The sequence below is a fragment of the Schistocerca serialis genome, chromosome 7 (genome assembly GCF_023864345.2).
Source record: "Schistocerca serialis cubense isolate TAMUIC-IGC-003099 chromosome 7, iqSchSeri2.2, whole genome shotgun sequence".
Taxonomy (NCBI): domain Eukaryota; kingdom Metazoa; phylum Arthropoda; class Insecta; order Orthoptera; family Acrididae; genus Schistocerca; species Schistocerca serialis.
The window spans coordinates 547,138,484-547,166,279 of NC_064644.1; the positions used below are offsets into that span (position 1 = coordinate 547,138,484).

The 27,796-nt window shown below is 45.0% G+C and overlaps 1 protein-coding gene and 1 pseudogene across 1 annotated transcript in view; one reads left to right on the top strand and one right to left on the bottom strand.

Moving 5' to 3' along the window:
- Positions 1-27,796, bottom strand: part of LOC126413238 (semaphorin-2A-like) — a 1,385,371-nt gene that overhangs the window by 137,462 nt on the left and 1,220,113 nt on the right. The window contains exon 7 of the mRNA XM_050083137.1: positions 10,762-10,992. Within this exon, the coding sequence (XP_049939094.1) occupies positions 10,762-10,992 (231 nt within the window). The remainder of the gene's footprint in view (positions 1-10,761; positions 10,993-27,796) is intronic.
- LOC126413520 (5S ribosomal RNA) lies at positions 23,620-23,737 on the top strand (annotated as a pseudogene).

Consider the following 27,796-nt stretch of genomic DNA (forward strand, 5'->3'; position numbering starts at 1 on the left):
ATACACGGTGCAGTTATACCGGGTGCTGAAAATAAATGAGGCCCAGAGAACAGAGTTGCAGCGTACAAAGAAACACAGCAGAGGAAAAGAGATACAGTACTAACCAGAATATAGCAGATGTTGAAGGTGACCATCATTCACCTCCTGGCACTTTTGGGTCATGGTAAGCAAGTAGCTGAACGTAGATCGAAGCTGTACTGCTGGAATTCCTGCAGTCTCATCTGTAATGTTCTGCTGTAGTTCTTTCATACTAGGAGGACTGTTTCAGCGTACCTTGGACTTCAAGGTTCTCCACACAAAGCAATCGTACATTGCTAGATCAGGTGGCCTGGGTGGCCAGCTAGAGCTGCGACCTGGCCGAAGTCTGCTAACAACTTTGTCAGGCGTGAAGACTGTGTAAATACTACATGGTTCGGCCGATTGTATGGGCAGTTGGTCCATGTTGTAACGGTAGGTTTTTCCCTCCTCCGTTAATGCTGCCACAAATGGTTTTAAAATGTCGAGGCACATTTATTTGCCCCACCCTCTGTTAAAGTGACCACTGCCTATGTTCGACGTCGACGTACAATAACCACTCACAGACACTCACTGAAGAGTTTCCTCGTGGTCAATCCTTCTATTCTGTAAAGGAGTTCCTCGAAAAATTAAGCTGATTCTTATGTTGTATTACTGAGTACGTTTACTTAAACTTATGGTTTGACTTTTTCTGGGTACACAAACATTTTTTTTTAATCTGTTATTACTTTTAGGTTGTAATTTCATTTACTGACACGTTACATGACCGTGGAGATTTGTTCCTCAATTTCGTCTTACGGAACTTGACGTGTAAATAAATAAATAAGCAGCAGGCGGCACCAATAGCAGTGGCGGGTATGCAGAAGCACGTCAGAGGGTGGGGGACATTAGTTGTTGTAATTCGGGCCGGCCGGTGTGGCCGAGCGATTCTAGGCGCTTCAGTCTGGAACCGCTACGGTCGCAGGTTCGAATCCTGCCTCGGGCATGGATGTGTGTGTTGTCCTTAGATTAGTTAGGTTAAAGTACGTAGTTCTAAGTTCTAGGGGACTGATGACCTCAGATGTTGAGTCCGATAGTGCTCAGAGCGATTTGAACCAAACCACTTTCTTTTTTTTATATAATTCGGAAACGGAGCTAGTAATCTGACGTCCAAAATATGATCACTGGCTTTCGGGCCACCGGTGGGAGCATTTTCGAAACGGCTAAGTTTACAAATCGTTCGCGTGCTGCTGTGGTTAAAGTATACCGTGCACTGCAATATGGCGCAATCCAATACCAGCATCGAGACAAGTGTGATGCACCACTGGCCACAGATTACAAGGATGAACGACGGCAGCGGAAAAGTGTTCGAGTGAGTAGACGAACAACTGCCGACAAACAGGCCACCCAGACGAACAAAAGATTTGACAATAGTGTCTCCTCAACGACTATGTACGGCCTGTGAAGCAGGCGCCTGGTTTACGCACCCAGGCTGACTGTTGTTCATCGGCCGTGAAGGGTGGAATTTGCACGCCAGTATCTCAATTGGACCTTTAATGAGTGATGCCAGGTGGTCTTTTCAAATGAGTCACGTTCTGTGTTCCATCGGACAGATGACCGTTGGTGTGTATGGCGTGAAACGTCCGAAAGCAAACACCGGTATGGGGAATGTTTTCGTGGTGTTCCGTGGATGATCTCGTCATTGCGGAAGGCACAATGTATCAACACAAGTATTCATCTATTGTAATTAAATGTGTGCTGTCACCGCCAGACACCACACTTGGTAGGTGGTAGCTTTAAATTGGTCGCGGTCCCTTAGTACATGTCAGACCCGCGTGTCGCCACTGTGTGATCGCAGACCGAGCGCCACCACAAGGCAGGTCTCGAGATACGGAATAGCACTCGCCCCAGTTGTACGACGACTTTGCTAGCGACTACACTGACGAAGCCTTTCTCTCATTTGCCGAGAGACAGTTAGAATAGCCTTCAGCTAAGTCAATGGCTACGACCTAGCAAGGCGCCATTAACCATTTTAAGATAGAGTCTCACTTGTATCATCAAGGAATGCTGTATTCAAATGAAGGATTAAAAATTAAGTATTATAGCAGCTACGTACTTTTCTTGCTACCATTCATTACGTATCCTGTTTCAGACCTAAACTAGCCTGCGTGAGTTTAACGCGTGCCTTTCGGCTACTTCAGTGTGGCGTAGCTGTCTTGTTACGCCACAACAGTTGGCGACAAGTCAACGGAAAGGGTCTTGTTCTTTCTAATTGCTTACATTTACTTGTGTCATGGCTTCGCCAGATGTACAGTCCGAATTTTATCGCTTGGAGAATCAGCAGACGCAGGCGTTATTGGATGCCCTTGGACAGCTCGTCCAGGGTCAACGTGCACTGCAACACGATGCGGCCGCTGCCACTTCATCGCTACCGCCGCTACAACATGCAGTTGCACCGCCGTTTCGCAATTTTGACGCGGCGCAAGAATCATGGACCGAGTGGTCACGCAAGTTTGGATTTCATCTCGCCGCCTACAGAATTCAAGGTAACGAGCGGCAGCCTCATTTATTGTCATGTGTAGGGGTGCAAACGTAACGTGTGATAGTGAAATTGTTTCCCCGACGTGACATAGCAACACTGTCCTACGAAGAAATTTTGTCGGCATTGGACGCCTATTTCAAAGAAACAGTCAATGTCGTTGCCAAAAGGTATACTTTCTTTCGTACAAAACGTACGGCCGGTCAAACTAATAGGGAGTGGGTTGCAACATTGCAAGGCCTTACTAGGGATTGTGCTTTTGAGTGTGAATGTGGACTCCCTTATTCAGATACAATAGTACGCGATGCAATAGCACAGAACGTTTCTGATGTTCGCATACGGGAACAAATTTTGAAACTAGTTAATCCCTCCCTTCAGCAAGTGATAGACATATTAGATAGCCAAGACACACTTGACTTTGCTCAGGAATCATTTGAAACTTCGCCGGCCGTGTGTCACATTAACTGGCCCGCCGCGCGCGCTGCGCGGCCCGGTAAACTGCCCTTTCGCACGTCCACGCAGCTGCCGCCACGCTCTAAACCAGGTGTGCCGCGCCAGCACGCAAATGCAGTGAAATCATGCCCGTGGTGTGCAACTAGACGTTCGTGTGACAATTGCCCGTCACGCCAAGTTATTTGCTTTTTCTGTCATAAGACAGGACATGTTCAAAGTGTTTGCCAGAAAAAGCTCAGATCAGACAATCACAACCATTCCAGGCCCTTTGCTTCGCGCCGGAATCGAACCAAGAATACTCAGGCTCGTGAACCTTCGCCCATGGACATTCGTGTAGTTAATTCCAGTTCGTCCAGTGCCACTGCCTCTAACAGTGACTGTGTTCGTCCCACAAATACTGTGCGTCGACGTCGCCGGAAATCACGTCAAATAGCAAGTGGTTCTGTACCAGTGTCTGTTCAAATTGCACAACACAGTCGCTCTTGTCGCCAGCAGGACAATAAACTTTTTGTAGATTTGGACTTTAATGGCAAGGTCATACCATTTCTGCTCGATACCGGAGCTGCAGTTTCAGTTTCATTGCTCAATCATGACACGTACAAACAACTGGGCAAACCTCCGTTGCGTGCCGCAACTGTTAAGCTCACTACTTATTCAGGACAGCAGATCCCAGTGTTAGGACAGTGCACTCTTCTTGCAACATACAAGGGACAAACATAACTTGTGTCATTTTACGTTCTTCGTTCTTCTACTGCAGTGAACTTGTTTGGTTTAGATTTATTTCAATTGTTTAACATGTCTATCGTAAATCAGGTCCTATCAGTGAATCAGACTGTGCCTACAGAGAGTGTTTCTAGTCTACATGAAGAATTTGCAGACATTTTTGCACCGGGCCTTGGTTGCGCTAAGAATTATGAAGCACATTTGGAACTGAAAGTCAACGCGCAACCGAAATTTTTCAGAGCGCGCATTGTTCCTCACGCATTGCGTGATGAGGTCGCAAGAACATTACACGATTTAGATTCACAAGGTGTGAGTGAATGTGCGCAATGCCTCTTCCATTTCAGCTCCGCTTCATCGCTTACGCCGTACAGGTGTTCCATTCGTCTGGACGACGGAATGCGAACGCGCCTTTCGCCAGTTGACATCGGCGTTGCTTTTACATACTTGCCTTACGCCATTCGATCCCCAGCAACCCCTTTTGTTGATGGTAGATGCATCGGATTCCGGGATCGGTGCTGTGCTTGCGCACAAAGTTGGCTCATATGATCGCCCTATTGCCTTTGCGTCAAAATTGCTCTCGTCTGTGCAAGGAAATTACTCGCAGATAGAGAAAGAAGCTTTGGCTCTCGTCTTTGGTGTTACTAAGTTCCATGATTTCTTGTATGGTCGTCACTTTACCATCATCACCGACCACAAACCTTTGACATCGCTTTTTCATCCGAACAAGCCTGTACCTCCGCGCACAGCGCAGAAATTCTTTCGCTGGTCTATTTTCCTCTCGCAGTACCGCTACGATATCTTGTATCGCTCCACTGCTAAGCACGGAAACGCCGATGCGTTGTCCCGTTTGCCTGTTGCGGGGGATAAAGCATTCGATTCTTCCGAACTTGCTTGCGTGTTCATTGATGCGGAAACCGATGAAGTGGTCGAATCGTTTCCGATTGATTTTCGTCGTGTAGCTACAGCCACAGCTGCTGACACTGTCCTTGCTACCGTTTTGCGTTTTCTTACTACGCACTGGCCTTTGTCAAAGTCGAGGATCGAGGATCCGTTGGTTCGCCGATTTTTTGCTCACAAGGAGAGACTTTTTGTTCGACGTGGTGTTTTGTTGTTGCGTTCTGATAATGATCAGTCCAGAGTCGTGGTCCCACGTTCGTTACAGTCCTCTGTTTTACGGCTTCTTCACCAAGGACATTGGGGTATAGTGCGGACGAAACAACTTGCTCGTCAGCACTGTACTTGGTTCGGAATCGATGCTGCGATTACGAATATGTGCTCTTCTTGCATGGCGTGTGCCGAACAACAATCCGCACCGCCGCGGGACGTCTTTGCATGGCCAAAAGCCACTTCCCCTTGGCAACGCTTGCGCATCGATTTTGCTGGTCCGTTCTGGAATGCTCGATGGTTGGTTCTGGTAGATGCCTTCAGTAATTTTCCTTTTGTTGTCCGGATGTCTTCCACGACGTCCTCCGCCACCATCCAAGCGTTGTCTGCTATCTTTTGCATTGAAGGTCTTCCGCAGACTATTGTTTCCGACAATGGCCCACAATTCATGTCCGCAGAATTTCAGTCATTCTGCCAGGCCAATGGTATTCAACATCTGACATCCGCGCCGTTTTCGCCTCAGTCAAACGGTGCCGCTGAACGATTGGTCCAGACTTTCAAGTCACAGATGTTGAAGTTGAAAGAGTCGCATTCTCGGGAGGACGCGTTGTTGCTCTTTTTGTCATCGTATCGCTCTCAGCCCCGAGATGGTCGCTCGCCGGCTGAGTTGCTCCATGGTCGTCCTCATCGAACCTTGATGTCTTTGCTGCATCCGCCGCATCAGATTCCTGTGCAGCGGCAGACTTCTGCTTTTGATCCAGGCGACGTAGTATTCTATCGCAACTATCGAGGTTCACGGCGTTGGCTCGCAGGGCGCATTCCTCGCTGCTTCGGCCGCGCGATGTATTTGGTTTTGAGGGCTTCTGGTGAGGTGCGTCGGCATCTCAATCAGCTGCGCCTCTGTCGTCGCCTTGGTTCTGCCGCTCCCCGTCTGCTTTCAGCGCCGGTGCCGTCCGGTCAGCGCCCTGGGGACCCATCTACTGGCTCGCCTCATCCCCAGGTTTTACCGACGCTGCCTTTCATTTTGCCCCATGGCGACGCGTCGCCGCCGCCGCCGCCGCCGCCGCCGCCGCTTGGTCTCCCGCCGGCGCCGCCCGCAGTGGACGCTTCGCAGCAACCACCAGGCGCCTCCCTGGGTCACGCGCCGCCGAGCGCTTCCCGTGACCAGCTGTCCTCCGCCATGGAACTCTTGCCCGCTCCGGACCACATGGCGTCTTCGCGCGTCGGGTACCCCGACGCAATGGAGGTCGACCCTTCGGCCCCTCCTGTCTCTTTACGGGCGCATACACCGCGTGTTGACGTGCACCCTGGACTAGGTTTTTAGGCGTTTCCTAGCTCCCCTCGGACCGAATGGCCGGGTGCGGGTGGCACAGCCTCGCCTGTTGTTAGGCTCCCCGCCTCATCGCATACGTCAACATGGGGTCCTCCCCACGGCGGGCGGAAGTCTTATCACACGACCGTTCGCCGATTTGCGGGGGAGGAATGTGCTGTCACCGCCAGACACCACACTTGCTAGGTGGTAGCTTTAAATCGGCCGCGGTCCCTTAGTACATGTCGCCACTGTGTGATCGCAGACCGAGCGCCACCACAAGGCAGGTCTCGAGATACGGAATAGCACTCGCCCCAGTTGTACGACGACTTTGCTAGTGACTACACTGACGAAGCCTTTCTCTCATTTGCCGAGAGACAGTTAGAATAGCCTTCAGCTAAGTCAATGGCTACGACCTAACAAGGCGCCATTAACCATTTTAAGATAGAGTCTCACTTGTATCATCAAGGAATGCTGTATTCAAATGAAGGATTAAAAGTTAAGTATTATAGCAGCTACGTACTTTTCTTGCTACCATTCATTACGTATCCTGTTTCAGACCTAAACTAGCCTGCGTCAGTTGACGCGTGCCTTTCGGCTACTTCAGTGTGGCGTAGCTGTCTTGTTACGCCACAACAAAATGGACACCTTAGCTGCAAACAGGCGTTGGTATACTTCATTGGGGACATGTTGAAAATGTGTGCCCCGACAGGGACTCGAACCCGGGATCTCCTACTTACATGGTAGACACTCTATCCATCTGAGCCACCGAGGGCATAGAGGATAGTGCGCCTGCAGTGACTTATCCCTTGCACGCTCACCGTGAGATCCATATTCCCAACATGTCCACAACACTACATTCGTAGTGCGCCTAATAGATGTTTGCCCATCACATTTTCAACATGTCCCCAATTAAGTATATCAACGCCTGTTTGCCGCTAGTGTGTCCATTTAATTATCATTGGACTTCTAGCAAAGCTGCATTGTCATCAGCGGTAACTGTTCTTTCGGGAACAGATACTACCTTCATATATAGTTAAAATATGGCTGGCCGGCCATTGACCTTTTTGTACGAACACACACGCTATGCCCGAACTCGTACGGGACTTGGTACATTAATCTACCACGAGTAATGAGGATCATGGGCAAACATCTATTAGGCGCACTACGAATGTAGTGGTGTGGACACGTTGAGAATGTGCGTCTCACGGTGAGCGTGCAAGGGATAAGTCCCTGCAGGTTCACTATCCTCTGTGCCCTCGGTGGCTCAGATGGATAGAGCGTCTGCCATGTAAGCAGGAGATCCCGGATTCGAGTCCCGGTCGGGGCACACATATTCAGCATGCCGCAATGAAGTATACCAACGCCTGTTTGCAGCTAGGGTGTCCATTTAATTATCATTTCATTTCTAGCAAAGCTGCATGGTCATCAGCGGTAACTGTTCTTTCGGGAACAGATACTACCGTCTTATATATTCATCTATCCTTGGGGACCATGTCGAGCCCTACATGCAGAAGGACTTTGCAACATATCACACACCTCGCAGTGTATGTCCGAGGTTTTCGTCATACAACGTCAGCCGAGAAATCTATCGCACCTAGCTTCGGTACGGTAGTTGGCATGGCAACGCTTCCCTGACGGTACCTTCCAGCTCTTCACTGACTCACTTCCTGCACGTCTCGCGTAGCGAAAGTGGTTATTCAGACTTTTGACAGGTGGTCACAATAATTTCAATGGACAATGTATTTAAGGAAGTGCACACACTATCAGTGAAAATATATTCTTCGTAAACAGTCGGTCTACAGAGAGAGAGTTTTACAAGTAGGAAGCTAGATTGCAAGTCGGAGAAATGAGACAGATTTTGATCGAATCTACAGTCCGCATTGACATCCCAATCTGAGTCACTCGTGCTTCACCTTTTTCAGCTATGACTATGACTCTTAGACACTTTTCCATACTGGTATAGCCAAACAACAGTCTTTCTTGCCAGGTCGCAGACTCAAAATACAATACATAGACAAAGTGTGATTTTAACAAAATAAATTTAAAATTATTATCGGGCTTGGTGCTCTAGTTGTCAAGAGCAAACCTGCAGACCGTAAGGTCAGACACAGGAATTTTTCATTCTGTCTTTGCTTTGTCGACTATGTAAATATAATCCAAGAACAGCACATGGTTCGGATTTCACGCTAAACAGCAAGTACCCATTCCCCGACTAGGACGTGGATGTCGCCGAAGCGGTGCCCAATTGAAAGAAGTTGCTACAAGCGGCTGAACATCAGTGTTGAGGGACTCTCAGCCAACTACGCCATACGCATTTAGTTTACTTTAGCCCACGATATTCACCGACAGACGAACACCACGATATCACTCCCTTATGGCAGCAACTGATTGCGATGACAGTTTAGGGGATCTGTGCTTGAAATTGGAGTAAACCATTTAATTTACTAATCATATGCACTAATTATCCATTGATCACATCTCTTTACAATCAATACCAAAAAAATGAAAGAAAGGAGGATAGGTAAGAAGTAAACATAGCGTTATGTAGCGCTCTGTAAGTGTAACTTATCAGGTAGCTAGCAGTTGAAACCGATCATAGACACCACGCGCTAGCAGCTCCGTGTAGCGGAATGGCATGTCTTGGGATTTGCGTACCTTGAAGATGTGAAAAGTGGCCTCTGGTGGCAGCAAACAGTTAAGCCGCGCCTTGTGCCTTGAGGAGTGGAGCTCAGTTGTAGACCAGCACATTCTCGTAGCGAGAGTGAGGACGTTAGGAAGTTCACACTTCATCGAAGTTGAACGTGAAATTGAGGGAATGAGACTGTAGTGACTCCAACGTGTTTTGAGACTTGAGTAGGGACAAGTACACTACTGACCATTAAAATTGCTACGCCTAGAAGAAATGCAGATGATGAACGAGTATTCTTTGGACAAATATATTATACTAGAACTGACATCTGAATACAAAATGGTTCAAATGGCTCTGAGCACTATGGGACTTACCTTCTGAGGTCATCAGTCCCCTAGAAGTTAGAACTACTTAAACCTAACTAAACTAAGGACATCACACACATCCATGCCCGAGGCAATATTCGAATCTGCGACCGTATCGGTCGCGCGGTTCCAGACTGTAGCTCCTACAACTGGTCGGCCACAACGGCCGGCATCTGATTACATTTTCACGCAATTTCGGTGCATGGATCCCGAGAAATCAGTACCCAGAGCAACCACCTCTGGCCGAAATAACGGCCCTGATACGCCTGGGCATTGAGTCAAATAGAGCTTGGATGGAGTGTACAGGTACAGCTGCCCATGCAGCTTCAACACGATACCACAGTTCATCAAGAGTAGTGACTGGCGAATTGTGACGAACCAGTTGCTCGGCTACCATTGACCAGACGTTTTCAGTTGGAGAGCGATCTGGAGAATGTGCTGGCCAGGGCAGCAGTCGAACATTTTCCGTATCCAGAAAGGCCCGTACAGGACCTGCAACATGCGGTCGTGCATTATCCTGGTGAAATGTACGGTTTCGCAGGGATCGAATGAAGGGTAGAGCTAAGGTTCGTAACACATCTGAAATGTAACGTCCACTGTTCGAAGTGCCGTCAATGCGAACAAGAGGTGACCGAGACGTGTAACCAGTGGCACCCCATACCATCACGCCGGGTGATACGCCAGTATGGCGAATACACACTTCCATTGTGCGTTCACCGCGATGCCGCCAAACACGGATGCGACCATCATGATGCTGTAAACAGAACCTGAATTCATCCGAAAAAATGACGTTTTGCCATTCGTGCACCCAGGTTCGTCGTCGAGTACACCATCGCAGGCGCTCCTGTCTGTGATGAAGCGTCAAGGGTAACTGCAGCCATGGTCTTCGAGCTTATAGTCCATGCTGCTGTAAATGTCGTCGTACTGTTCGTGCAGATCGTTGTTGTCTCGCAAACGTCCCCATCTGTTGACTCAGGGGTCGTGGCTGCACGATTCGTTGCAGCCATGCGGATAAGATGCCTTTCATCTCGACTGCTAGTGATACGAGGCCGTTGGGATCCAGCACGGCGTTGCGTATTACCCTCCTGAACCCACCGATTCCATATTCTGCTAACAGTCATTGGATCTCGACCAATGCGAGCAGCAATGTCGCGATACGATAAACCGCAATCGCGATAGGCTACAATCCGACCTTTATCAACGTCGAAAACGTGATGGTACGCTTTCCTCCTCCTTACACGAGGCATCACAAAAACATTTCAGCCATCAACGCCGGTAAAATGCTGTTTGTGTATGAGAAATCGGTTGGAAACTTTCCTCATGTCAGCACGCTGTAGGTGTCGCCAACGGCGCCCAGCTTGTGTGAATGCTCTGAAAAGCTAATCATTTGCATATCACAGTATCTTCTTCCTATCATCTTGGTGATGTAGCAATTTTAATGGCCAGTAGTGTAGAAGCAACACTCTTTGCAAGGCACACAGGTGTACAGGGTCGTGGGCAATACGGCAACGTTTTCGGGTAGCACATTCTCATAGTGAGAAAAAGGTGTTCTAGACTTCTCGTTTCGAGGAAATACTACCAAAACTCAAAGGGTTGCGAGCAGTTCTGGGTTGTAGCGAGAGTGATGTGCTGTGGGACTTACGTATCTCGTCGAAGTAGAAGGGGAACTCGCCGGGCAGCGAGCAGTTGAGGCGCGCTTTGAGGAAGGTGGCCCAGTTGTGGGCGAGCACGTTCTTGCCGCCCGTGTCGGCCTTGCAGACGCGCGCCACGCGCGAGTACACGCGCTTGCCGCAGTTGATGTACTCGACGGCCGGCTCGCGGAGGAAGAACACCACGTGCTCGCCGCTCTCGAACGACCCCACGAAGTCCGGCTCTGCCAACAGAAGCCACCACACCCACAGTCACCGTTTGCTTACGAGTAAGATTACGTACCAGATCACTCGTGTGGAGCTGTGGGGCAGCAACTGGAAGGTCTGCAAGTAAAGATAGCAAATACACTTAAGCGCCAAACTGGTCTGGGCACGCGTATTCCAATACAGAGATATGCAAACAGGCCGAATACAGCGCTGCGGTCGGCAGAGCCTATATAAGACAACAAGTGTCTGCCGCAGTTGTTACAAAAATGGTTCAAATGGCTCTGAGAAGTATGAGACTTAACTGCTGTGGTCATGAGTCCCATAGAACTTTTTGTTGTTGTTGTTGTGGTCTTCAGTCCTGAGACTGGTTTGATGCAGCTCTCCATGCTACTCTATCCTGTGCAAGCTTCTTCATCTCCCAGTACCTATTGCAACTTACATCCTTCTGAATCTGCTTATTGTATTCATCTCTTGGTCTCCCTCTACGATTTTTACCCTCCACGCTGCCCTCCAATGCTAAATTTGCGATCCCTTAATGCCTCAGAACATGTCCTACTAATCGGTTCATTCTTTTTGTCAAGTTGTGCCACATACACCTCTTCTCCCCAATTCTATTCATTACTTCATCATTAGTTATGTGATCTACTCATCTAATCTTCAGCATTCTTCTGTAGCACCACATTTCGAAAGCTTCTATTCTCTTCTTGTCCAAACTAGTTATCGTCCATGTTTTTCTTCCATACATGGCTACACTCCATACAAATACTTTCAGAAACGACTTCCTGACACTTAAATCTATACTCAATGTTAACAAATTCCTCTTCTTCAGAAACGCTTTCCTTGTCATTGCCAGTCTACATTTTATATCCTCTCTACTTCGACCATCATCAGTTATTTTGCTTCCCAAATAACAAAACTCATTTACTACTTTAAGTGTCTCATTTCCTAATCTGATTCCCTCAGCATCACCCGATTTAATCTGACTACATTCCATTATCCTCGTTTTGCTTTTGTTGTTGTTCATCTTATATCCTCCCTTCAAGACATCATCCATTCCGTTCAACTGCTCTTCCAAGTCCTTTGCTGTCTCTGACAGAATTGCAATGTCATCGGCGAACCTCAACGTTTTTATTTCTTCTCCATAGATTTTAATACCTACTCCGAATTTTTCTTTTGTTTCCTTTACTGCTTGCTCAATATACAGATTTAATAACATCGGGGAGAGGCTACAACCCTGTCTCACTCCTTTCCCAACCACTGCTTCCCTTTCATGCCCCTCGACTCTTATAACTGCCATCTGGTTTCTGTACAAATTTTAAATAGCCTTTCGCTCCCTGTATTTTACCCCTGCCACCTTCAGAATTTGAAAGAGAGTATTCCAGTTAACATTGTGAAAAGTTTCTCTAAGTCTACAATTGCTAGAAACGTAGGTATGCCTTTTCTTAATCTTTCTTCTAAGATAAGTCGTAAGGTTAGTATTGCCTCACGTGTTCCAACATTTCTACGGAATCCAAACTGATCTTCCCCGAGGTCCGCTTCTACCAGTTTTTCCATTCGTCTGTAAAGAATTCGCATTAGTATTTTGCAGCTGTGACTTATTAAACTGATAGTTCGGTAATTTTCCCATCTGTCGACAGCTGCTTTCTTTGGGATTGGAATTATTATATTCTTCTTGAAGTCTGAGGGTATTTCGCCTGTCTCATACATCTTGCTCACCAGATGGTAGAGTTTTGTCATGACTGGCTCTCCAAGGCCATCAGTAGTTCTAATGGAATGTTGTCTACTCCCGGGACCTTGTTTCGACTCAGATCTTTCAGTGCTCTGTCAAACTCTTCACGCAGTATCTTATCTCCCATTTCGTCTTCATCTACATCCTCTTCCATTTCCATAATATTGTCCTCAAGTACATCGCCCTTGTATAAACCCTCTATATACTCCTTCCACCTTTCTGCCTTCCCTTCTTTGCTTAGAACTGGTTTGCCATCTGAGCTCTTGATATTCATACAAGTGGTTCTCTTCTCTCCAAAGGTCTCTTTAATTTTCCTGTAGGCAGTATCTATCTTATCTCTAGTGAGACAAGCCTCTACATCCTTACATTTGTCCTATAGCCATCCCTGCTTAGCAGTTTTGCACTTCCTGTCGATCTCATTTTTGAGACGTTTGTATTCCTTTTTGCCTGCTTCATTTACTGCATTTTTATATTTTCTCGTTTCATCAATTAAATTCAACATTTCTTCTGTTACCCAAGGATTTCTATTAGCTCTCGTTTTTTTACCTACTTGATCCTCTGCTGCCTTCACTCCTTCTACCCTCAGAGCTACCCATTCTTCTTCTACTGTATTTCTTTCCCCCATTCCTGTCAATTGTTCCCTTATGCTCTCCCTGAAGCTCTGTACCACCTCTGGTTCTTTCAGTTTATCCAGGTTCCATCTTAAATTAGCACCTTTTTGTAGTTTCTTCAGTTTTAATCTACAGTTCATAACCAATAGATTGTGGTCAGAGTCCACATCTATTTGATACCTTTTAGTATCTCCAGGATTCTTCCAGGTATACAACCTTCTTTTATGATTATTGAACCAAGTGTTAGCTATGATTAAGTTATGCTCTGTGCAAAATTCTACAAGGCGGCTTCCTCTTTCATTTCTTCCCCCCCCCCCCCCCCCCCCCCAATCCATATTCACCTACTATGTTGTCCGCCCCAGTAGCTGAGTGGTCAGCGTGACGGATTGCCGTCCTCTGGGCCCGGGTTCGATTCCCGGCTGGGTCGGAGATTTTCTCCGCTCAGGGACTGGGTGTTGTGTTGTGTTCATCATCATTTCATCCCCATCCGGCGTGCAGGTCGCCCAATGTGGCGCCGAATGTAATAAGACCTGCGATATGGCGGCCGGACCTGCCCCGCGAGGGGCCTCCCGGCCAATGACGCCAAACGCTCATCATCATCATCATCACCTACTATGTTTCCTTCTCTCCCTTTTCCCACTGACGAATTCCAGTCACCCATGACTATTAAATTTTCGTCTCTCTTCCTTCACTACCTGAATAATTTTTTTTATCTCATCATACATTTAATCAATTTCTTCATCATCTGCAGAGCTAGTTGGCATATAAACTTGTACTGTAGTAGGCATGGGCTTTATGTCTATCTTGGCCACAATAATGCGTTCACTGTGCTGTTTGTAGTAGCTAACCCGCACTCCTATTTTTTTTATTCATTATTAAACCTACTCCTGCATTATCCCTATTTGATTTTGTATTTATAACCCTGTAATCACCTGACCAAAAGTCTTGTTCCTCCTGCCACCGAACTTCACTAATTCCCACTATATCAAACTTTAACCTATCCATTTCCCTTTTTAAATTTTCTAACCTACGTGCCCGATTAAGGGATCTGACATTCCACGCTCCGATCCGTAGAATGCCAGTTTTCTTTCTCCTGATAACGATGTCCTCTTGAGTAGTCCCCGCCCGGAGATCCGAATGGGGTACTATTTTACCTCCAGAATATTTTACCCAAGAGGACGCCATCATCATTTAATCATACAGTAAAGCTGCATGTCCTCGGGAAAAATTACGACTGTAGTTTCCCCTTGCTTTCAGCCGTTCGCAGTACCAGCACAGCAAGGCCGTTTTGGTTAATGTTACAAGGCCAGATCAGTCAATCACCCGGACTGTTGCCCCTGCAACTACTGAAAAGGCTGCTGCCCCTCTTCACATGTTTTTCTGGCCTCTCGACAGATACCCCTCCGTTGTGGTTGCACCTACGGTACGGCCATCTGTATCGCTGAGGCACGCAAGCCTTCCCACCAACGGCAAGGTCAATGGTTCATGGGGGGGGGGGGGGGGTCCTAGAACTTAGAACTACTTAAACCTAAATAATCTAAGGACATCAGACACACTCTTGCCCGAGGCAGGATTCGAACCCTCAACCATAGCGGTCGCGCGGTTCCAGACTGTAGCTCCTAGAACCGTTCGGCGACTCCGCCCGGCGCAGTTGTTACATCGGCTACTGCTGCTACAATGGTAGGTTATCAAGATTTAACTGACTTTGAAAGTGTTTCTATAATCACTGCACGTGCGATGAAGTGCGGGCTTTCCTGTACGACGATTTCAGGAGTGTACCAAGAATATCAGGAATCAGGTAAAACATGAAATCTCAGAGATCGCTGTGGCCTCTAAAAGATCTTGCAAGAACGGGACCAACGACGACTGAAGAGAATCGTTAAACGTCACAGAAGTACGACCCTTCCGAAAATTGCCGCAAATTTCAATGCTGGACCATCAGCAAGTGTCGGCATGCGAACCATTCGATGAAACATCGTCGAAAGGAGCCGAAGGCCCACTCGTGAACCCTTGATGACTGCACGACACTTTACGCCTCGCCTAGGCTCGTCAACAGCGACAGTGGACTGTTGTTGACTGGAAACATGTTGCCTGATTTGACGAGTCTCTTTTCAAATTGTATCGAGCGCATGCTCGTGTATGGGTATGGAGCCAACCTCATGAATCCATAGACCCTGCATGTCAGCAGGGGAAGTGTTCAAGCTGGTGGAGCCTCTGCAATGGTGTGGAGCGGGTGCAGGTGGAGTGATATGGGACCCCTGATACGTCTGTATACGACTCTGACAGGTGGCACTTAGGTAAGCATTCTGTCCAGTCACCCGCATCTACTCAAGTCTATTGTGCATTCCGACAGACTTGGGTAATTACTGCAGGAGAATGGGATCCCCACAAGTCCAGAATTGCTACAAAGTCGCTCCAGGAACACTCTACTCTGTTTAAACACTTCCGCTGGTCACCAAGCTCCCCAGACATGAATATTATTGATCATATGTAGGCTGCCTTGCAACGTGCTGTGCCTCAGCTCGCCCCCTCCCACCACCCCCCGCCCTCCCGTACTCACGGATTTATGGACAGACCTGCAAGATTCATGGTATCAGTTCGCCCCAGCAATACTTCAGACATTACTCGAGTCTATGCCACGTCGTGGTTTGGAAATTATTCATGCTCGCGGGGGCACTACAAAATATTAGGCAGGTGTACCACTTTCTTTGGCTCTTCAGTTTAGTTACACGATACCCTTAGAACTGTTGGGAAGACGTACCGCCGGCCGTAGTGGCCGAGAGGTTCTAGGTCCGGAACCGCGCTGTTTCTACGTTCGCAGGTTCGAATCCTGCCTCGGGCATGGATGTGTGTGATCTCCTTAGGTTTAAGTAGTTCTACGTCTAGCGGACTGATGACCTCAGATGTTGTCCTATAGAACTTAGAGCCATATATGAAGACGTACCACTAGTGACTCAGGAATTGATATTTAAATTCATTGGTTCTAGATTTTTTTTTTTAAATTTCAAACAGCCAAGTCAGCTGCATTTTGTAACATACTCCATCCTCGTTTGGATTGTATATTTACATCCTGGGACAGTGTCCGTGTATTCCAATTGTAATTCTGTACTTCAGGACAGGTCCGATGTTAGATCGACAATTGGATACCCACTTTTAATCTTTTTCATTCGACAACGTCATGCTAGCGTATTTCAGTCCATTCCATCACTCCCACTCCGCCATAGAAAACTCCTACATTTTGCTATATTAAATAGTATCTTCTTTAATAATCAGATTAATTTTTCAGTTATGGTTCCATAAATCCGTCTCATTATCAATTTCTTCCCTCTGACTCCCCTTTTGCAGGCCTCATGTTATGTAACAAGTATCTGGCGATAGAACCTGATCCACAAATTATCATGTAACAGTTTAAACACAGAAATTTTGAATTAATTTTTATTTATTCACCGCTTCAGGTTTGTTACCATATGGCAAGACAATGCTGAGAAGTTTTTTTTGCGAACAAAGTGTCTTTCAGCTTATTTACTATTTTTTTCATAGCACTTTTTATCTTATCCTCGAACAGTTTCATAGCTCGTATCACCACTTACCGTGGAATTTCAAGAAACAGTTTTTACTTGCAGTGAAACTTAAATTCCCCATGCATTTTACGCACTTCTCTCTGACTATCCTATTGCATGATACAACCTTGAGGCCTTCTTTCATATCCATGATCGGCAAATATCCTGTGCTGCCCAGTCGAACATCCGTTTGTAGGCAGTACAGCAGTTGGTGTTTGCTTCCTTATGATGTAACATCTCTGAACAGAACTACGTCTAGGTCTTTCCTGCCTCTTACGTCTCTCTCGGGAAGGACAGTTCTCTAAATATAGCCTTCTTGAACTCGTTCCAGGCAAGTATGCTTTTCCAGTGCGTCCCACTTGGTAGTGGATCTTTCTGTGAAGGAAGAAAGCATTCACTACTATCAACTGTAGGAAATAAAGGCTATCGCTGAATCCACAGGATCACCACCTGCCATGAACTGACATACTTCTGCATCAGCCCTGGGGCAAGCCACCTTTACTGATTTCTTCAAGTTTTTCTCATATTTTTCTATGTTATTCAGTGGTTTTGCTCCAAAACATTGCTGAGCAGTGGCACGAATCTGTTGCTAAGTCACTTCACAACACAGGAAAAAACTGCTGAGCATTGTCATGAATCGGCTGTCATGCCTTTTTACAGCAGAATTGTCTATATTTGTAGTGGAACACGTATCTTACATCTATGCCACCCCTTACAGATATGTTTATTTTCTTGTCACAGTCGAAGCTGTAGATCTCCTTGATGTTAGTTCCATTTGCAAAGGTGAACTACACAATCACTTGACAAAGAGTACTTTATAATTTTTGTGTTTTACTGTTACACTAGCGGATCTTACATGGAACCCCTTGAGCACGAGATCGAAAAGGTTGATGAAGTTTACAGCATGCGACGCCCCACACATTGTCTACCATACAGCCACAAAATTCGCTGCTAATGGAAACATTTGGTGGACTGGAGGTGTCCAAGGGTGAGCAGACCATGAGGCTTCTGGGCACACTTGAACTGCTTAGTAAAAAAAAATGGTTCAAATGGCTCTGAGCACTATGGGACTCAACTGCTGAGGTCATTAGACCCCTAGAACTTAGAACTAGTTAAACCTAACTAACCTAAGGACATCACAAACATCCATGCCCGAGGCAGTATTCGAACCTGCGACCGTAGCGGACTTGCGGTTCCAGACTGCAGCGCCTTTAACCGCACGGCCACTTCGGCCGGCTAACTACTTAGTCGACGCGTAATTCACAATAGTGCTACAGGCCTACTGGTGTTGATACAAAGCAGACCAAGGGGAACTATAAACAAAGAAAACATAGTGTTATATCTACAAGAACCATTTCCGAAGCTGACATTTCGGGGGAAAGGAGTAAAGGAATTTCGCAGAGTGAGAAGGAACTGCGGTAAATGTACATGAGGAGTACAGTAATGACAATACGCGTTCAACAAGTGAAAGTGATACTGAAACAGGTTCGAACCACGTAGTTCATCATCCTTCTCAGACAGTCAAAAATCGTGTCTCCAGTGAAATCTAGTGAAGGGCAATCGAGTCCAAGGAGCAGGTACTAACAGCATTACTTACACGGAAGATCATCCGCAGCATAGTCAAAAAACAATTGTGAACAGATTTCGAATAAGTCCAGCCAGTACGACAGTGTAGTGCGTAAGAAAAACTACAGATATTCAAGGAAGGAAAAAGTGCAATTATTACAGAAATTGATTTTTGTGCGTTTCAAGGATGCTCGATAAAATTTACAAGATGTGCATGGTAGTGGCCTGCTACGTTATGGACATCAAAGTGCGCACGACATTGATTTCAGTGACTTCAAGGGTAGTAATGGATGGTTGCGTAACTTCAAAAAGTGCTACAGGACTGGACGACATAAAAGATCGATATTTAAAAAAGTGTCAACTTGAACAGCAAACTGCGGAATGACCCCAAAACTTAAAGGGATTCGTATACAATTAAACCGACTGTTAATCTGGGTGGAAAATTGGCTGGGCAGTTATTTACTGAGCTGCGACAAGTTGTCCTCTGCGATTATTTCCCGTCTGCGTGATCTTCCAAAGGCAGTAGGGAATGCTTACGTCACAGCAAGCAAAGTGGGAAAATGGGCTTAAGAGAACTACCTCTATGGTATGAGCACTGCTTTTGGCTAATAGCTGATCAAATTACATACTTTTACTTGATTCCTGTCCTGAGTATAAAAATTATACTGCTTGTACTACAAAAACAATTATCTACCTCATCAATAAATTAGGATATATAGGAATAACCATACTACATCTACGAAGTGTCAATATCATGCTGCTGTTTCAAATCCAAAGTGATGACTTGCTGAGAATTGATATATTGAGTGTCGAAGTAAGCATGTTGTTTCGAAGATCCTTCCAATAATTACGAGGAGCCCATGGAATCCTGTTGCAACAAAGAATGTTGATCCAAATACTAAAAGTGTGTGATATTGCAGTTCATACCACCCGAACCTCTGGATGTTTGTTTTCTCCCTGTCTATAAAGCATTTTATCTCACTATCTGCTGTTTTACTTTAAATGATAACCAGTTTAACGATAAATTCCACGATAGACTGTTCCGCATTCGGTTGTATGCCATCAAAATCCATCAGTTCTTATTTCCCTGCTACAGCAGTGTACACTGAAGCGCCAAAGAAACAGGTATAGGCATGCATATTCAAATATAGATATTTAAAAAGACAGCATATGGCGCTGCGGTCGAAAACACCTCTTTAAGATAACAAGTGGCGCAATTGTTAGGTCGGTTACTACTGTTACAATGGCAGGTAACCAAGATTTAAGTCAGCTTAACGTGGTGTAACAGTCGGAGCACGAGCGATGGGACACAGCATTTCCGAGATAGCGATGAAGTGGACATTTTCCCATACGACCATTTCACGAGTGTACCGAGAATATCAGGAATCCAGTAAAACATCAAATTTCAGACATCGCTGCGCCCGGAAAAAGATCCTGTAAGAACGGGACCAGCGACGACTGAAGATAATCGTTCAACATGACAGAAGTACAACCCTTCCTCACATTGCTGCAGATTTCAATGCTGGGCCATCAACAAGTGCCGGCGTGCGAATCATTCAACGAAACAGCATCGATATGGGCTTTCGAAGCCGAAGGACCACTTGTGTACCCTTGACGGCTCCACGACAAAAAGATTTACGCTTCGCCTGGGCTCGTCAACACCGACGTTGGACTGTTGATGACTGGAAACATGCTGCCTGGTCGGACGAGTCTCGTTTGAAATTGTACCGTGCGGATGGGCGTCTGCGGGTATCGGGACAACCTCATGAATCGATGGACCATGCATGTCAGAAGGGGACTGTTCAAGCTGATGGAGCCTCTGAAATGGTGTTGAGCGTGTGCAGTTGGAGTGATACGGAACCACTGATACGTCTAGATACGGGTCTGACAGGTGGCACGTACGTAAGCATAATGTCTGATCACCTCCATCCATTCATGTCCATTGTGCATTCGGACTTCGGCAATTCCAGCACGACAATGCGAAACCCCACACATCCAGAATTGCTACAGAGGGTCTCTATGAACACTCTTCTGAGTTTTAACACTTCCGCTGGCCGCCAAACTCCCCAGACATGAACATTATTGAGCATATATGGGATCCCATGCAACGTACTGTTCAGAAGATATCTCCACCCCCTCATACTCTTACGGATTTTTGGACAGCCCTGCAGGATTCATGGTGTCCGTTTCCTCCAGCACTACTTTAGTCGAGTCTTGTTACGGGACTTCTGCGCGGTTGGGGGTCTGCACTATATTAGGCAGGTGTACCAGTTTCTTTAGCTCTTCAGTGTAACTGCATTTGAATTCTTTAGGAGTGTCTGCCTAGTTGAACATCCTGCACTGTTTGTAATTTCCAAGGTGATCGCCTTCGATCTTGATGGTGCGAACTTTCTTGGTCACTGAGGCGAGATATTTCTCATTCGGTGTTCATGATGCAAATTACTGGTTTGCTTTGAACATTTCTTGAATGTCGACAGTGTTCATTTTGTGAAGAATAATACATATCTCCCACAGAAAGTTGATCTCTGCACCTGCCGAACACTCATTTTCTATCACCTTCATGATGCACACGCTGAGTTATTAGCACTAACTTTTTTCCTGTCATAATTGTTAACACAACACTTTCAAATGAGCATTAATGAAAATTGAACTTGCCACCTCGCATTCAAGGGCTTCCTTGTTAGTATAACATTTACACTGGCTCCTAGCTCAGGAAGAGGTTCATCTTGGCTGCTCCTGCCAGTATATAGTCCTCGTGTTACACCACTAACGATCGCTGTGTTTAACCACAGTGCTAGTATCTAAATCATGGTCTGTTTTGTCAACATTTTATGGCTCTGATAGTTTTCAGTTCATCCCATGGGCAGTTAAATTGTATACACATCTATTTGTACAGCTTTATTCCTTCTTGTGAGATTGGTTGCTACGACGGAAACCGATAGAAAACATATAATTAAATTGTACAGCTTATGTCAAACATGCAATAACTAAAATTCCGGACAACTCAATCGAGCCACCTTATTAAACTCTTACTTATAGAAGTAGTAAATTATTCACATTTATATGAATAATAAATCTACCAATTTTATTAATAATAATCGATGGCAATGGTACCATAATGAAAAGTAGCATAAGAACATCATGGGAAGCTATTTCTGTGGACACGATTTAGTACCAAATCTTACGCTTAAAAATAGCAGAAATGCCGAATTGCATAGCGAAATCGAAACAATTACAGCTTAAAGCGGACATCACATCATTTAACAAATTCATAGTAGCTGTGAACCCATATTGCACCACATTAATGTTTATTGTACGATCTATGCAATAACGCGCTAAGTGGCGACGAACTGAGAACGAATATATGATTGTTGCCTGACGTAGCAACACTAAACAGAGCAAAATGTTAGACATTCTATCTCACTTTTTTAATTAGAATATTGATGTGTAATGTATTAAGTAGCACGAAATAAATTCGCCGAATTCGATTGCCTTGGCATCAGTTGTGCTATGTACAGACGTACTACCTATTAGGTAGTACATCTACACCTAACACAACTGATGCCATAATATTCGTATTCGGAGACTTTATTTCGAATTAATTTCGTCGTTAATGTCTGTCCACCCACCCATGCAAATGAATATCAACTAGTAATCGTATAGCTTAATATTTTTTTCCGGTCAAGATAACCTACAACTGATATGAATTATTAGAGGTAGTAATCCGTCATATACGTGAAGTTTAAGTTGAAACTGTATTACTTGCTCGTACATTGACGTCATGGATATGCAGTTTCATATACAGGCTAAATGTAAACAGAATCTCGGAAACTATTTCCGTGACTGGATCCACGTAAAAAAATGGAAGTGAAGTAATGACGAATACTTCACTTTCGAACAATGTGTGAATTTCATACTCCCCTGAAGATTGTGCGAAGAAAGCATCAGACTGATTAAAATATAGTGAGTCTCCTGAAATGTTATATGCTACATTGACGAGCCACAAGCGGGTAAGCAGTGATTTTTGCTTGGATGTACTAAATTTACTGATGTGACTTGAGTGGCAATATTTTTCATTTGCAAAATACTTAATAAGATTTCAGTCAAGTTAAGATAGTAAAAGTCGTTATGAAAACAGTTGAACAGTTCTGTATGAGTGAACATTAACTAATGGAGTCTGAGATCGGATGAATGTCACGTGTGAAAAAAAAAAAAAAACCCTTTCACAATTAATGGGAGTTATGTGCCCTACGATAGGTTATCTGAGAAACTTTGAGAATTCGCTGTAGATCATGGAATGTATCAGTGCCGCACTGGCAAAAGAAAATTCTGCTTTTTGCTAGCAAGATTCTTGTTATTATAGAATGTTTCTTTTAGGTTTTGCTTTCTTCAGGTTTCATTGTTAACCCTCCGCTCCATGTTGTCGCATCGAATTAGTTCTCGCTTCCAGATAGGCTACCCAATGAACAGATTTCCAAAGTGGGCTGCTGTTTCGCAGTTCTCCTTAATGAATTGCACGAACGCACTGACGTTTGCCGCATCAGAAACGGCTATACTGAGCACGTGTAACATGAGTTAAAAACATGGAGAGATATGTCTGCCTCCTTTATGCCATGTAGTTTCCACGCAGGGTCTTCTGAAACACCAGAAGTATTTATGAATAAACTTTTTGTCCCATCCCTCTCCCTGTTGTAACCGAACTGAATGGAAATAGTTTTTTTTATTCATATTGTTACTTTTGACTATGAAACTAACCGAAAAAACCAAAAATTATTGCATATCGCTTTGAAAAAGAAATTAGTGGTGAAAGTGTTAAAAATTGCGTCCTTACAGTAATAATAGTACTATGTGGCAGAAATGTTACCGAAGTGGAAATATGGTCGTAAACAAGGTATAATACTAGTTTCTTCCAATCAGCCCACATACAGCGAGAGTCGACAGGGAACTGTTGTTGTTGCCAATTGGATAATGCACTCAAGCCCATGTAACAGCTGCATTTTTAACACAAATGGACGTGTTACGACGTCATCATCATTGCATAGTTGTTGACGATGAAGGCCGGCATCATGCGCCCCGCCAAGATAACCAACATTACAATTCCGCATTGCCATAGCTGTCTTTCTCCTAAAAGAATCCGAAAGCAGCCCGTAAAATTTCTAATCAGGTATCGCTGACCTCGCCAACTGCCTTGCCGCAGTGGTAACACCGGTTCCCGTCATATCACCGAAGTTAAGCGCTGTCGGGCTGGGCTAGCAATCGGATGGGGGACCATCCGGTCTGCCGAGCGCTGTTGGCAAGCGGGATGCACTCAGCCCTTGTGAGGCAAACTGAGGAGCTACTTGATTGAGAAGTAGCGGCTCTGGTCTCGGAAACTGACATACGGCCGGGAGAGCGGTGTGCTGACCTCATGCCTCTCCATATCCGCCTCCAGTAACGCCTGTGGGCTGAGGATGACACGGCGGCCGGTCGGTGACCATTGGGCCTTCATGGCCTGTTCGGGAGGAGTTTAGTTTTTTTTAGTGTTGCTGACCTCGCTGGTGTGGATAGGAGGCTACATTCTCATGGCGTGGGGCTGAATGGAAGGCCGATGAGACCCAGGAAGAAGCGGCTGTCAAAATTGAGACTATTTGCAGCTGATACAGTGGTTCTGTGGCTGCATAGGAGTGGACCGGTAGTCAGTGAGTCAGTCGCTAGTGTCGTCACAGCCACCAGTAACTTGTGCCAACTCCCTGCTTTCCTATGTCTGCAATCGGCGCCAGGCCGTCAGCTATGTTGCCACAAAATTGACAAAGGCAGTGTACCAACAGGACACTTGCAGTGGTACTCCTCTTCAATAAACGACAGTACGAAGACAGCGAAGGCGGGCGGCGAGAAGCACGCCCACCGCAATGTTAGTGGGTGGCTGCTCTGTGGCGCTGAGTCCGGAGGGCGTGCACTTTTGTGTAGGGAGCTGGTACGTAGGTGGGGCTCGAACCTGCGGCAGCGGGTTGTCGCTCCGAGTCATCTTCTGGTCTGGTGGTGCCCCTGCATTCTAGTGGTACTACTAGACTGCGAATCTCTGCTACAAAGTCAACTGTTATTTATACCAAATAGCGGCACATTTGTTGTGTCAATGCGCCATGTACCATTGCTGCATTGGCAAGTTACGCCGAGCGAAGCTAGCACATCTCGCAATAATTCCACGCGCGCGCTGTCTTAAACTTAATGCCGACACATCACATTCACTGGCCATCGACGGCTACTACAATGTTCCACCACACCCTCTCACAAATTTTACACATAACCTGGTAGTGGCGCTACACGAGGAACGAGGTGAAATTTATCATTTATTAAGAATTTTGCTTCCAGACACGAATCATGCTATGTTAGCATCAGTCGAAATTTAGTACATGGTGATGACAGGTAAAGGCATCAGAAAATTCTTTCACGATGCTTTCCCTCCTAGCAGAGGGCCGTATAAAAAAATAAAACATAGATGGTCGATCACATACTTGTTTTGAGGCGAGACTGATCACATCTTCTTTTGTGATATGTGCACACTGCTGGCAACAAGAAATGTTTCCTCCAAATCTCAAGATTTGTTGAGATAATAGTTGAAACAAGATGTGGTTCATCATTAATTTGAACAATAAATCACTACTCTCGACTTTTTAGGTCAATTATGTTGAAGAAGCACCATTCGAAATTAAAAATAAGAAAAACATATCTTTAGGTTACAAGTGATTAATGGCCCAACACCATAGGCTGAAAAAGTAGCAGCAATATCACAATTCAACCCATCTCCTGCGCTGGAATATTGAAAAAGTTCTTTTATATTTTTTAATAGAAATTCCTCATAGATAGCCTTTTAGCTGTTTAAAACCTACGTCCATGCCATTTTCACAAGTCTGAAGAAAGCAACTTCTAGCGGCTATCTTCGGTTTGCTGACCGCAGTCGCACACAAATAAACTTTATACCGTGAGCAGTACAGAGTCTCAGAACTTCTGGCCTGAAGTAAGATGCTACATAACCGCCCAGTGTAATTTTAATATCTTCTAGATATATGACTCTTGGGAGAGAATATAGTTAATTCAGTGTGTAAACGTTACCAAAATGAATCCAGTCATGAGAAGTCCAATTCCATCGAGCCACAGCAGCACAACATTTTTTTTTCAGAAAGGATGGCATTTTGTGTCTTTTTGTATCCAGAGCTTCTTACTTTGTTCACTCAGAGAGGGAGAAAGTCCCCAGCAGGTGATCCACAGATCACGATACTTGTTGCTGAGTAGTGACTGAATAGCTTTTCAAAGTTCTTTGTTCCACGTCTGTAAATTACAAGTGTTTTTCCAGGGTCATCATTGACATTGGTCCCATCATAACTGAGTGCATTATGTGGAGGAACACCAGTTAAGTTATCTCTCAAATTATGTGAGACACTTGATGTAAGATTGTGTGCTACAGCTTTATGTCACGTTAATAATCCAGAGATTAAGTCTTCGTCAGGGCATTATCTTTAAATCTAAAACAGTTTAGGTCTTCCCATTCAGGATACTCTTGTGATACGTGCACATCCTCTTGTTCTCCACCCGACACTAGGGACCAGTTAGGAGTAGCAATAAGGAAAATTTGTTGTTATCCGTTCCGTTATTCTGGGGACTTACAGAACAAGATTACATTTTTCTGATTTCTTGCATTCTGTTGTGGAATAGACACCTTTAGATCAGATTTCATTTTGAAAGATAAGAAAACGAAGGCTGGCAAAAAGCTCAACACAGTTGGAAGAAAAAATACAAATGGATAAAATTAGGCAAGGAACAAAAGGTATCCATTTGAGTGCAGCTGTGGCAGGATACATTTTAATTTGTTTAAGATACTGAGTATTCAGTATGGATGGTTATTCTATGAAGTCTTGTGCCATCTTGTTTGGTTGAAAATACGAGAAAATGCGGTATAGACACTTCATAAATCTGTGAGTCACAAGCAGAGTATATGACCACGCCCTGCGTTATATTAAAACATACAATTAAATGAACAAATAAACTGAAAATTAATTACGTAACTAATTAATTAGCGCATGACGAATTAATTACAAAAGTGGAATATCGATCCTTGAACTTCGTGTAGGTTTTCCAGTGCTCTGCGAAACAAATATTCCCATTTCAGGCATGATTTCAAGTGGAGTAGGATAATGTCACTGCGGTGTAAACAATATCTTTATACGTTGGTAACGATAATGTCGAGGTGGGATATGACATCAGAACCAGCAGGGTACAGGACAGAGCGCAGTGACATTATTTTATTTCATCTATAAACAATAAAAATTGGCCGGCGGAGGAAGCTGTGGCTATTGAGGACATAAGTAAATTTTTCAGTGTAATTTAGCAATTATTTCCAAAGTCCAGCATATATTAATGACTGCTTTATCTCTAGTTTAATGTACGATTTTTTTGACGATTCTCATTTGAGGCACTGGACACTAACGTTAAAAAGACAACATACTAAATAACCGCAACTAGTACCACTGTTAACGTCAATGCTGGTGTTAACACCATCACTACTACTACTACTACTAACAATAATACTGCTAGTATTAGTATCCCTGTATGTCACCATTCATATCACCATCCTCAGTAAGATAACCATAGCTGATACAAAATCAATCGCTTTATCGGGATCTTGACGCTTACACAGTTCAAAAATGTTAGAAACAGAGATTAGTTCAACAGGAAAAAATCGGAAGACGTTCCTGGGATTGTAATCCTGCCATTTGCAGAACCAACATAAGGGAAAACAGGGCCGTATTTCACTTTTCCTAATAATGAGTCAGTTCGTCGTACGACCAGTAGATGTTGACAGTAATGTTTAAACAGTCGCTATCGGGTGCGTAGGGGACTGATGAAACATGGATATCGTAACTATTGTTTAATAAAGGAATGGGCTCTAAAGTAGGTCATTTTCATGCGGGATTAGGTCCAACCTACTACTACAGTTACTCTTTTTGTACATGCAGAATGTAGGTCCCAGTAATAACAAAATGCCTACAGGATGATGGCCTCCGCTATTAAGTTCCTCTACAGAACAGTACTAGCCATTTTGTGTTACCGTGGCCTTGCAGTTCGACGCACCGCCTATGCTAATCTGTCACGCGTATGCCCTCATTTCTATGTCACTACTAAAATCTACACCCACCTGGACCTGTTCACTGTTGTCACGTATTGGCCTACTTTTATCATTCATCTCTTACCACTTTTGGGACCTGGTCAGCAAGTTGATGAAGGCAGATCGAAAAATGGTTCAAATGGATCTGAGCACCATGTGACCTACCATCTGAGGTCATCAGTCCCCTAGAACTTACGAGGGTCACTCCAAAAGAAA